Source organism: Aedes albopictus, chromosome 2 (genome assembly GCF_035046485.1).
Source record: "Aedes albopictus strain Foshan chromosome 2, AalbF5, whole genome shotgun sequence".
In the NCBI taxonomy this organism is placed as follows: domain Eukaryota; kingdom Metazoa; phylum Arthropoda; class Insecta; order Diptera; family Culicidae; genus Aedes; species Aedes albopictus.
In genome coordinates, this window is record NC_085137.1 from 40,048,850 (window position 1) to 40,060,965 (window position 12,116).

At 36.9% G+C, this 12,116-nt stretch overlaps 2 protein-coding genes across 2 annotated transcripts; one reads left to right on the forward strand and one right to left on the reverse strand.

Moving 5' to 3' along the window:
• Positions 1–4,882: 4,882 nt before the first annotated feature.
• On the reverse strand, positions 4,883–5,921 carry LOC115265818 (uncharacterized). Its single transcript, XM_029871764.2, has one exon. It carries the CDS (start codon positions 5,919–5,921, stop codon positions 5,367–5,369), a length of 555 nt encoding a protein of 184 aa, XP_029727624.1. The 3' UTR covers positions 4,883–5,366.
• A 142-nt stretch (positions 5,922–6,063) lies between these two features.
• Positions 6,064–7,603, forward strand: LOC109621881 (zinc finger protein 189). The gene is made up of 3 exons (XM_020076074.3): positions 6,064–6,403; positions 6,469–7,148; positions 7,220–7,603. Exons 1-3 carry the CDS (start codon positions 6,266–6,268, stop codon positions 7,362–7,364), a joined length of 963 nt encoding a protein of 320 aa, XP_019931633.3. The 5' UTR covers positions 6,064–6,265; the 3' UTR covers positions 7,365–7,603.
• The last annotated feature ends 4,513 nt before the right edge of the window (positions 7,604–12,116 follow it).

Consider the following 12,116-nt stretch of genomic DNA (forward strand, 5'->3'; position numbering starts at 1 on the left):
TAAGGGCAGAGTGACAAGACTATAATGCCCTGTGGTTATTAGCGAGAGTTGTACTCAGGCGTTCCACTAAGTACAAGGCTCCCCCGTTTCCCTCTATCAACCATCACCAATGATGAGTTCAGTTAAACTACAGGAATTTAAATATCTACATTGATATCTTTCAAAAAATTACAAACTTCTAGTAGTGTATCAATAGATTTACTTTTAAACAGATCAATTAAACTACGAAATTTGCAATCGAACGAGTACCGTGACCGGCCCTAATTCTGCGCAGTCCCTAATTCGGCGCACTTTCTCGAATATACCACAAAATCGCGGACGCTAGTTCAATATTAGCTTCAAATATATTTTTTGAATATTGCTTCAATAGTAATGAAAAAGTTTGTGAAGAAAAAATTTTCAAATCAACGATCATTATTATGTAAAAAAAAAAATAAAATGATGTCGCAAGTACTGTAAATTGCCTGAAATCTGTGTCCGCTAGCGAAACTGCTAAAATGTTGCTTCATGAGCTGAAGCATTTTGCGACATAAATAATGAAGAGAATGTCTGCTTTTCCATGCGCATCCTGTACTACTGTCTTAGAGGAATCAGAATCGGCAAAAAAGAATTGAGTTTTCTTCTTCTTTTTTAAATCTTCTTGTTCTTAGGTGCGCAGAATTAGGAACCGGTATTAAATGGTGGTCCTAATTCTGCGCAGACATTTCAACACTAAGTTTTGAACATATATTTAATAAACAAACATCATATAAATGCCGCCATAGTTATAACTGGGATATTCTATGTTTCTAGCAATCCGGTGAATGTAATTATGGCTCAACAAGTTATTTTATGAACTTTGAAGGCTAATTTACGATTTTTGAATTTTTGATCTGATAGTTCGACCGGACTAACCACTTGTTTTAAACATTTGCTATCAACCTCGGGGGAAATTTTATGTATTCATGCAAGCATTTGTTAAATGCGAGATATGATGTGAGTTTACATCGAATTTTCTTAAACAGTGGAAATCCTGGAGTTAGACAAGAAAGAAGTTTCAGATTGCAAACAAAGATTGTGCCACCTTGTCATGGCGAAAAAGTTGATATTGCCTTTAGAAATGAAAGTTAATTTTACTAAAATGTGCACATGCGACTAACTAAAAAGCTTTACGTAGTAGTATTCGATAATGCTACAAAATCCTTTTGTGTATTATGATTCAAATTCCCTTTGCTAGGTAATCAAAGTAGGTAGTATCCAATGTTGAGGACATGCAAAGTTCCAATATGGTCGTAATGTCGTAAAAAAGTTGAAAATGAAGAATTCAATTGAATTTCATCTATGAATCATGTTCCCATTACAACATGTTATCTTTTTAGTGTTTTTCCCATGTGCGCAGAATTAGGAACATTAGTGCGCAGAATAAGGAACATTCCAAAAATGGGTGCGCAGAATTAGGAACAGAGACACACTTTAGAATTTTCATGACTTTACTTAAAAATTGAGTGTTTTGTATAAGAATTATATTTTCCCCTCATTTACAAAGCTAATAACTATGTGCAGTCAAAAATTCAGCCAAATCGGTTCGATTTGGAATTTGTTACAGCTGATTGAAATTGAAAAAGTCTTAGATGCGCAGAATATGGGCCCTCCACGGTATTTCGACCGCGTCATTCCGTATTTCACACAGTGCAACACAACATGTTCTCCATTTTCAGGTTCGTCACAGATTTCGCACATCTCGTCTTCAACTAATTTCATTTTAGCTTTCCAAAATTTAGAATAATCATGCCCAGTTATAAGTCTATTCAGCAGTCTTACATTCCGATTAGTTAAATTTTTATTGAAATACCACGCCTCCTTGTTCACCGTTTGTTGAAATTGGAAAAATGTTTTGCCTTTCTGGGTTGAATATTCTCGGTACCACAGATTCGTACTCTCTATTGATTTATTTCTAAACAAAAGAAAAGAATCTGAAAGGAGTATGCAATTAGACATGACTATGTTGCCAGTAAGAGCCGACTTCGCAAGACAATCTGCTATTTCATTACCTGTAATATTAATATGACTAGGAATCCATTGTAACGTTACGTTCCACTTAGAAGCTTTTTCTATGATTTGTTTGATTAATTTTGATATTTTTCTAGAATGTTGACCAGAATCGATGATCAAGAGAGATGACTTCGAATCAGTATAAATAACAGCTAAATTTATTTGTTCCTCATCAATAAAAGAAAGGGCTTTATCTATGGCTAATAATTCTGCTGTTGTGATGCATGTCTCTAGTTCAAATTTGAATGAATATCTAGTGTTATTGTAAGCATTGTAAATACCTATCCCGCATTGTTCATTTATTTTTGAAGCATCTGTAAATAAATATTCTTGGCCTATTTTTATATTTACCATTGAAAAGATATAGTGCAGCTTGTTTGAGTTTAAACGGATTTGTATTAAGTTTTGAAGATTTAATGGAATCTAATTCTAGAAAAACTTCAATCTTAGGCGTTCTAGTATCAAAATTTGTAAGTGGGGATATAGCTTTAAAAATGCGTTGTTTTTTAATAAAGATTGATTCTATATATGATAATTTATCGTTGTCAATCCCTTCATTTAATGATAATAACTGTGTAGCAACAAGATTTTTGTTAAATATAGATCTGGCTATTTCTTTACAGGTAACGAATTCATGTCTATCTTCTAAGGTTTGAGTTGCGGCAACTGCAATCAGAGAATTTAGAGGAGTAGTTTTGGTGCACCCGGTTATTTTACGTAAACATTGATTGTAATTTGTGCTCAAAAGTTTTTTATTTGTCTTTCTTGCATTATTGAAGATCGAAGCTCCGTATTCAATTCGAAAAATTGCATTGTAAATCAAAACCATAGTTTGTGGATGTGCCCCTTGTTTTAAACCGTTAATTACTTTAATCATGTTAAGTCTGTCTATTATTTTAAGTTTTGTATGTTTAATGTGTATACCGAAGCTCATGTATCTATCTAGAGTTATTCCAAGGTATGGGTGATATTTTACTGTTTCTATTTCTGTATTATTAATCTTTAAATCTAATATGTTGTTACTACTTTGAAAAAGTATGGCTTTTGTTTTTTGAAGATTTACATTAAAATTTAACTTTTCTAATTCTCTGAATATTTTATTTACTGCTAGTTGTGTTTTATTGTTCAACATTTCCAGATTTTTTTCTTTTATTATCAGTGCAAAATCATCTGCAAACTGAACTAATATCTCGTCACCTTCAAATATTGTGTGTAGAGCCGCTGTATACACATTAAATAAAGTGGGGGATAAAACATCGCCTTGTGGTAAATAATCCATTAGAAATAAACCTTTCAAGAACTTGATTTTTTAAAGCAAAAGATATTTTCTATTTCGTAAGAAATTAACAATCCAGGACGTTATTTCGCCAGGTACACCAAAGCTAATTAAAACAGTTTCTAGAATGTCTGTTTTAACGGCGTTGAATGCATTAGACAGGTCTAAAAATACTACTGCGGTCAAAAAATTGTCTCTTTTATTTTGTTTAATTACGTTTACTAGAAAGTTTGAACATGTTGTAGTTGACATATTTTTCCGAAAGCCAAAGGATGTATCTGGAATTAATCTATTGTCCTCTAAAAAGTTTTGTAATTTAACTAAAACGGCTGAATTAATAATTTTTGTGAAAACCGGTACTAATGAAATAGGCCGCTTGCCTTCAATACTATCCTGGGCTTTTCCAGGTTTTGGAATCGCCACAATTCTGATTGTTTTAAGTGTCATCGGTAAATAGCATTCTCGCCAAAGGTCATTTAAATGTTTTACTATCGTAACTTTAGCTTCTGGTTGAAGTTGTCGCAACATTGCGTATGTTATCCTGTCTTCTCCTGGTGATGATCTTTTCTTTTTATTATTGATTATATTATTGAATGTGTCAAAATTAAGTATATTATTCTGAATACGATATGATGCATCCACCATAAAATATGGATCATTTTTTCCAAAGTGCTTATCTAGAAAATTTTCTGCCATGGACTTATCTTCTTGAATGATGTTGTTAGAAGGTGACTTCCTACGTTTACCGGTTAGTTTTCCTATTTTCGTCCATAGTTCAGACGAAGGCATTGTAGGGTTGATTTCCTCAACAAAGGATTCGAAGTTTCTCTTTTGAGCATCTTTTTTGAGTTTATTAAATTTTGCTTGAGCTTTTTTGCATTCAAGTAATTTTTCTAAAGTAGAATGTTTATTGAAATCTGATCTTGCTTTGTTTTATCATCCCACGCCTGCGACAATTCTTTCGACCACCAGTGTTTAGGAGTATACCGATTAGGGATTTTGCATTTTTTGAAAATATCTGCTATTGTTTCTTGAAATTCCTGTATACTATTACAATTATCCAAGTTTAAAGTTTTAATTTGATCAGTAATTTTTTTATGATTGTATACGAATTTTCTATTATCTATTGTATTATAGTTGAAAGTTAATTCTATTAGTAAATGGTGACTTCCTATTCCAAAATCAAGAGTTTTAAATTCAAAATTCGAAAATAGATTAGGTGTGCAAAGAGTAAGGTCTATTGCCGTTGATTTCCTGTTTAACTGTATCGGTATAAAAGTTTTAGAATTGTCATTAAGAAGAATTAAATTACTGTCGTTGATCAAATCCATGACTATTGATCCTTTTGCGTCTGTGAAATCGTTACCCCAGGCATGGTGATGCGAGTTAAAATCTCCGCCAATCAACACTCTAGAATAATTTTTTATCAAATCAAATATCTTTGTTAAGTCAGATTCTAAATTTGTTTTTGAAATGGAAGGTGCTATATAAATGGCAACAATAATCATGTCCAGCGTACATAAATGAACTGCTACTGCTTGTGTTGCATCTGAAAGAACGGGTATTCTAATTGTTGATGATTAACCTGGGCTTGTTAGGGGAATATCTGTAAATAAAAGAAAATCGGGTTAAGTACGGTTCCTTTGAATTCCACTAAGAATTTGCATCCTTTGACAGATACGTATTTCGACCTCAACTGTAAGGTCGTCTTCAGTGTCTTGGACTTGACTCGATTCTAATTGTCTTATAACCAAACTCCTGTTTCAAATAAATGGCACTACCACCATAACCATCTATCCTAGAGTCGACGAATTTGTGATACCGAGAAATATTGTACTTACTTGTTTGTTCTAATGATGGACTAGTCCAAGTTTCAGAAAGTAAAACTGCTGAATAGTTTCCCACGGTTAAAACTCTCTGTAACTCATCCTTATTCTTAGAAACGCTTTGTATGTTACACTGTAGAAATCTGAAATTATCCATTAAGAAAATATTGAAAAATTATAAGAAAACGTGTAAAATAAATCAATTGCAATTTCCGTGTTGTTTAGTGATCTGATTATACTATTATACTTTCAAGATTTAGATATTTTTTGGAGCATTCTTTTATCTTTTCCTGTAGTTCTTCTGTGACCCCAGAGCATTGGATCAGAGCTGCGTAGAAGTTCGCGAGTTCCCCCCGAACGTTGCGGTTCGCCGTTTCCAGTGCATCAGCGTTTGCTTTCTTGATGATGTTGTCCCATCTTTCTCGCTCGCTAACAGCATGTCGGTTTTCCAGTCCGCTTCCTCTGGATGTTCCTCCCGCATTCCGATCCTTGATCAGATGCTGACGTTCCTCATCAATTTTCATCTTCTTTGCTCCGCCTGACAAGTCATTCGCTGGTTTCTTGATAGCGCCCAGCTGTCTTTCTTCTGGTTTGTTGATAGTGACGTTCCGTTGCTGCTGTGGTTGATTGCTTCGCGTTGTGAATCGACCGGCCGTCATTCTTGCAAACGTATTCGGTAGTGCAGGGAATTCGGCGATGTCAGCCAAAACGTCGTACTGATTTTGAATCGGAAGCGGAGCGATGAGCTCTCTCGCCTCCACGTAGGTCAGGTTCTTCTTCAACATCATTGTTTTGATGCTTATCTCTCGCTGTCGGGAAGATAATTCTGAATTCTGGATTCGGGAATGTTCAGAAATAACTAAAAGAATAGTCTAGTGTCCAGTTTACAATTGGTACCGGCCTTTTTAATGTTCAACTTCGTTGGTATGAATATCGAATGGGGCACTGTATAAAGTATGGTTCTACAAATACTAACATACCTGTAAGTATATGTATCGAGAATAATAAAATTGAACCACGAAACGAATCAGCTGTTCGTGCAGCATGTATAAGTAGTTTACGGAGCTGTTGGGCAGCAAATAGTTTTGTTTTTTAGTTGGAATTGATTACTAATTCTTGAACGCTTCGCATCATGAGTGTTCAAATTCCCGAATTCCCCATCAACAGCTGTATGGCAGTATGCCGATTGTGTTTGAGTGAAGAATCTCTTGAGGATATTCTTGAGCAGGAGGATCTCCATATATTAATTGCGGATTTCCTCACGATTGTTGTAGGTATCTTGACTTTGAACCTGCTCGCAAAAGATTACATCTAATCCACGTTTATGGAACGCAGATATCCGAAGATGATACAACTAGTCGATTCATATGCGCTACGTGTCGGACACGGCTGACCGAGTTTCGAGACTTCAAGTGGCGTTGCCTAGAAGTGCAGGAGTTACTACAGGGACAACTGTATGCGGTTGTTGAAGACGAAGTGCCCTTGGTGGAAGTAAAAGATATACAAGACTCGATTGAGGAGGAAAGCTTCGAAATCGTGGATGTTGTGGAATCACTGGACATCGAAAACAATTCGGTTACTATTGAGCCTGACCATCAGGAACGCAAATCTTCACAACCAACAAACAAGCAAAAGCGACACCAACTCCAAAGGATCGAATACACCAAAACAGGGCGAAAACGATACGTCTATGACCTGAAGGAAGTCTACCGCAATCAGTTGGTGAAATGTTCAACTTGTGCGAAAATGATTCCCAAAGTTCGATTGGAAGGCCATCAGAACATGCACCAGGGCATTCGGCCGTTCCGATGCGAACGTGGTTGCAGTGACCGGAACTTTCACTGTCAGCAACTTCGGTTGCATCACTACCGGAATACACACGACGGCGAACGGCACGAGTGTGACGTGTGCTGCAAGACGTACCGATCGCTCCGCAGCCTGAACTACCACAAGAAGGACGTGCACGCGGAGAAGCCTTTCCTATGTTCAAAGTGCCCGCAAGCGTTCTCCTCAAAGTATGTATGACGATTTTGATAGTTGCTAGTTTTTTTTAAGTCGATTCATAATACATACGTATTTTTTCCAGCTCTCGACTAAGGCAACATCTGAAGTATCATAACAGAGAGAAGAATCACCCTTGTTTGCAGTGCAAATACTCGTTCTACTCTAAAGCTGACTTGAAGAAGCATTCGAAAAGACATGAGCAGAACAGTGACGGAGCGAATACGTAGGAGAGAACTCAAGTTGTTTAGCATAAGGATTAAACGAAAAGAAATATAAATAGTGAAAATAAACTCTTTTTCTTTGATGATGATTAACCTGGGCTTGTTAGGGGAATATCTGAAAATAAAAATAAAATCGCGTTAAGTACTGTTCCTTTGAATTCCACTAAGAATTTGCATCCTTTGACAGATACGTATTTCGACCTCAACTGTAAGGTCGTCTTCAGTGTCTTGTACTTGACTCGACTCTTCAGTCGAATCAAACAAACGTCAGTACATCAATTGACGTTAAATGAACTCAAAATTCATTCGATTGTTCATTTCGACTAACCTGGCGCACCGTTTTGACGGTGACGGCGCGATAACTGCAAAATTGTTGCACTTACCGGACTTGCAGTTTAAAAGCATTGCAGTTAAACCGTTTGCACCAACCGAACGTCTACTGTAGAATCCACCTAGAAGTTTTGCTGGGATTTCTCAGGCAATTCCTACTGGGAACCCTCCACGAATCCTTGGAGGACTCCCAAGAGCAATTGCTGGAGAAATCCCAGCTGAAAATGCTTGAGTAATCCCAGCAAGAATTTCTGGAGAAATCCTAGTAGAAATAGCTTCTGGTACTCTAAGAAAAAATCGTAAAGGAATATTGGAGAAAACTCTGGAGGAGTCGCCAGAAGACATTATAAAGGAATTATTGGAGAAATTTCTGCAGGAATCCTTGGAAGAATCACAGGAATGATATGCATAGGAATCCTGGGAGAAATCTCTGAAGCAATTCCAGCAATATTTTTTAGAGGAATCCCATCAGATATTTGTGGAGGAATTCTAAGAGGGTTTCTCCAAAGATTTCTCAAGGAGAAAATCAAATGGGTAATTGGTACAAACGGCTAATCTCGTCATTTGTTTAGAAAATTCAATGATTTATAGTTGTTGTACAGATAGATTTGAGGTTAGGGAATCACCACTGCTCATGAGATTCTCTGAAAATTCCTACTGGGATCGGGGAGAAATGCCGTCAAAAATTCCTCCACAAATTTTCCCTGGGATTCCTTGGATTCCTGGGATTCTTGGGAGTCGACTTAGAATTCCTCCTGTGTTACATCCACGGATTTCTCCAAGATTTTTTTTTTATAAATTCCTTTAGGTTTTTTTGAAAACACTTCTAATGATTTCCCCAAGGATGCCTTTCAGATCCAAGGATACTTTCGGAAATCCGCCAGGAATGCCTGCTGGGATGCCTCCAGAAATTCTTCTTCAGACACATCAAGAAATTTCTCTTTGGATTCTTCTCCAGAAATTTCAAAGGATTCCTCTTGGGATGCCTCTAGAATTTCTGCAATGATTCTTCCAAGAATGTCTGGTATAACCACTAGAAACCCTTGCTGGGATTCAACCAGCGATTTCTGCTGTAATTTATTCATGGATTTCTTCAGAAATTTGGTATTCCTACTGGGAATCTTCTTGAGATTGTTTTAGGATTTTCTGCTGGGATTTGTCCAGGAATGCTACTGGGATTCCTCTAGACATTTGTGGTAGGAATTCTCCAGGAATTTTTCTTGGTTTCCCATGCAAAACCTGCAGAAAATTCTACAGGAATCCCTGATGGACTCTTAAGGGCAATAATTGGAGATATTACTGTTGAAAATGCTTGAGAAAACAGAGCAAGGTTTTCCGAAGAAATTCTAGTAGGAATTCCTAGAGAAATTCTTGAAGAAATCTCTAAAGGAATCGTATCAGGATTTTTTGGAAGAACTTCAAAATGACACCCTTGAGGAATTCCAGGAGAAAATCCTGGAGAAATCCTAGGAGGTTTTTTTTTGTAGGAATTCCAAGAGAAATTGCCGGTGAAATCTTTTGAGATATGCTCTTGGAATATCCCTAGGAATGCCTGATAGATTCCTGCTAGAAAGTTCTGCAGATTGCGCTAAGGAATCTCCAGAGATTGCTCCGTTGAGCCTTTAGAGAATTCTGCAAGTATTCCTCTTGTAACATCTCCAGAAATTATTCCTGGAATTCTTTCAGGAACTCCTACCAGGGTTTCTCCAAGCACTTTTGCTGCGATTTCTAGAGTATTTCCAGATGTTATTTCTGCAGTTATTGCTCTTGGGAGTCCGCCAGGAATTTTGCTTGAGAAATTCATCCTAGACTTCTTGGAGGATTCCCATCACGGGAATTTCTTGGAGAAATCCCCGCAGCAGCTTTCCAAGAACAATTTCAACATAAATTCTCAAAGGGTGAAGAATATTTCCAGTAAAAATTCGAAGAGGAATTTCCTAAATTTCCTAGAAATATCCATGTAGGTATTCTGAACAAATCACTGAGAAAAAAATCTTTGGGTAAATTTCTGGAGGAATAGAAAGAGAAGATTCAGCAGGGATTACTGGATGAATCTCATCAAGAATAATTGGAGGCTTCCCAGCAATAATTTCTACAGGTAATCTTGATTGAGGAATTCTTGATAAATTCCATGAGGAATTCTTGGAGGAGTCCATGGTAAAATCTCTGGAGGAACCACTTGAGAAATTTCTGGAGAAAACCCAGCAAGGGGAGATTTCCAGAGAAATTTGTGGTAGAATCTTTTGATAAAGTCCTGTAGAAATCACAGAAGAAACTTCTGCAGGAATTCTAATGGCCATTCCTAGAGCATATTTAGAAGGAATTCTTGACGGAATTCTAGTAGACATCCGCGGAGAAATTCCAAGTTGGAACTCTTGAGGCTGGAGGCATCCATTCAGAAATCTTCAGAGAAATTCTCTTGAGATTCCTCTACAAAAGCCTGATGGGATTTCTTTAGACATTCTTGCTGAGATTGTACCAGAAGTTTCCCCAAGGATTCCTTCAGAAATTGGGGGATTCTCAGTAAGAATTGCATGAGGAATCTCAGCAAAAATTACCGAAGGAATCTCAAGTCGGTTTCGAGCTGGAAGTACTGGATAGCTTTAAGAAACATTTCTGAAGGAATCCTTGGATTTTTACAGTAGAAAATTTTGAAGAAACATCTGGATGAATCACAACAGAAATTTTAGTTTAAATCTCAGCTGCAACTGCATAAGGAATTCCAACAATAATTTCTGCAGGAATCCTTGGTTACGTCCAGGAAGTTCTACCTTCATCTTCAATGTGGAGTTGATGATTTTGGCAAGTATACAGGCTGACTAGCAAGACCTTGCCAAGGTTATGTCCTTTTTAATCGTTATCAATGAGATTTTTAACCCGGGGTTATAGATCATCTCGGGAACCACGCTTTACATACGTCGCAGGAAGAACTCACATTTTATGAGTTTGTCAGGAGTGGGATTCGATAGCCGGTCGTCAGTGCTTCAACCATCACACCAGGTCCACTCCACAAGGTAACGTCTAAATTTAGTATGAACACTAAATATTTTGGACAGTTTAGTAGATAAGGACTGTTCATTAAAGAAAGTGGACACCTTTTTTTCAATAGAAAATATTTATCTTCGAACAAATTCATAAATTTATTTTTTATATACGACAACCAACAACCATGTGGCCGAATTCACGTGAGTTTGAACATTCACTTCGCATTTTTGAAGAACGCTCGGACTTTCCTCTTTATACCTCCCATTAGATTCTGCACAACTTTCTCCGTAACCTTTCGTTGTGCCGCAGACCAAATTTTCTTGAAGCAATCAACAGAGGTTGCTTCTCTTCCATTTTTCTTGAGATGCCGCTTAATTATTGTCCAGTATCTTTTTACAGGACGCAGTTCAAGGAAGTTAGGTGGATTTTGCTTTTTTTTTCGACAAAATCGGCTTTTTCTGTCTTGAGCATCTCTAGTGTAGAAGAAACGTAATGAGCGGATGCCAGATCCGGCCAAAACAATGGAGGATCCGTATGTTTTCGATAGATGGGTAGAAGTCGTTTTTTGATGCATTACTTTATGTTATTTTCACCGTTGATTGTTCCTGTTGCGAAATACGAAGAACTGTTTAAACCGCATGAACAATTGGCTTGCCATACCTAAAACTTTTTCCCAAATTTTTCGGTTCTGATGTGCCCTACATCATCCAGCACATCTGTTCCCTGCTCAGCGTTGAAAAATTGGTGTACCGGAAGTGTACTAGTATGCCAATTCTCGAAACGACAACTTTTTGGAACACCGATTGTGCAGAATTTATCTACTAGTCGCTAAGCTAATCCAACCAATCGCTCAAAATTTCTCACTTTTTTCCGTTTTCTTTGAATGTGTTGCCAAAGTGCATTGGCGTATCTAGGATTTTTTCCTAGGGGGTGCCTGGGGTGTGCCAGTTTCAGTGGCTTCCAGGTTGTTTTGCTTTATATTTGTAAAAAGAAATACCGATCCACCTTCAACTTCTTTGTACAATGATATACTGCGTCGCGGGACAAATTAGCACGAAAATTTAAACGCGCTTTATTTTAAAGACCAGTTTTTTTTAAATCCGAACCGTTGTACTGAATAAACACTTTCCCCGTCATGTCAGGTTTGAGAACTTGATAAAATTATACGTAATCATACATGGAATTTGTATTTTCAGTTTGAACTTTACAATCATCACAACCCCTTTGTTTTGTGGATTGAATACATTGATTAGGAATACATTTTCAGAGCAATGTGTGTTTTCGGCAAAACATTGTTTCGGTAATTCCTCAGGGAATATTCCCGGGAAATTTATTTGAAAATTGTTGTGCAATTTATTTTAATTAGGACTTCTTTTAAAAATCTCTGGCAAATTTCTTCGACAATTTCTTTAAGAATTTATTTGCTAATAGGTCTGGAATTTG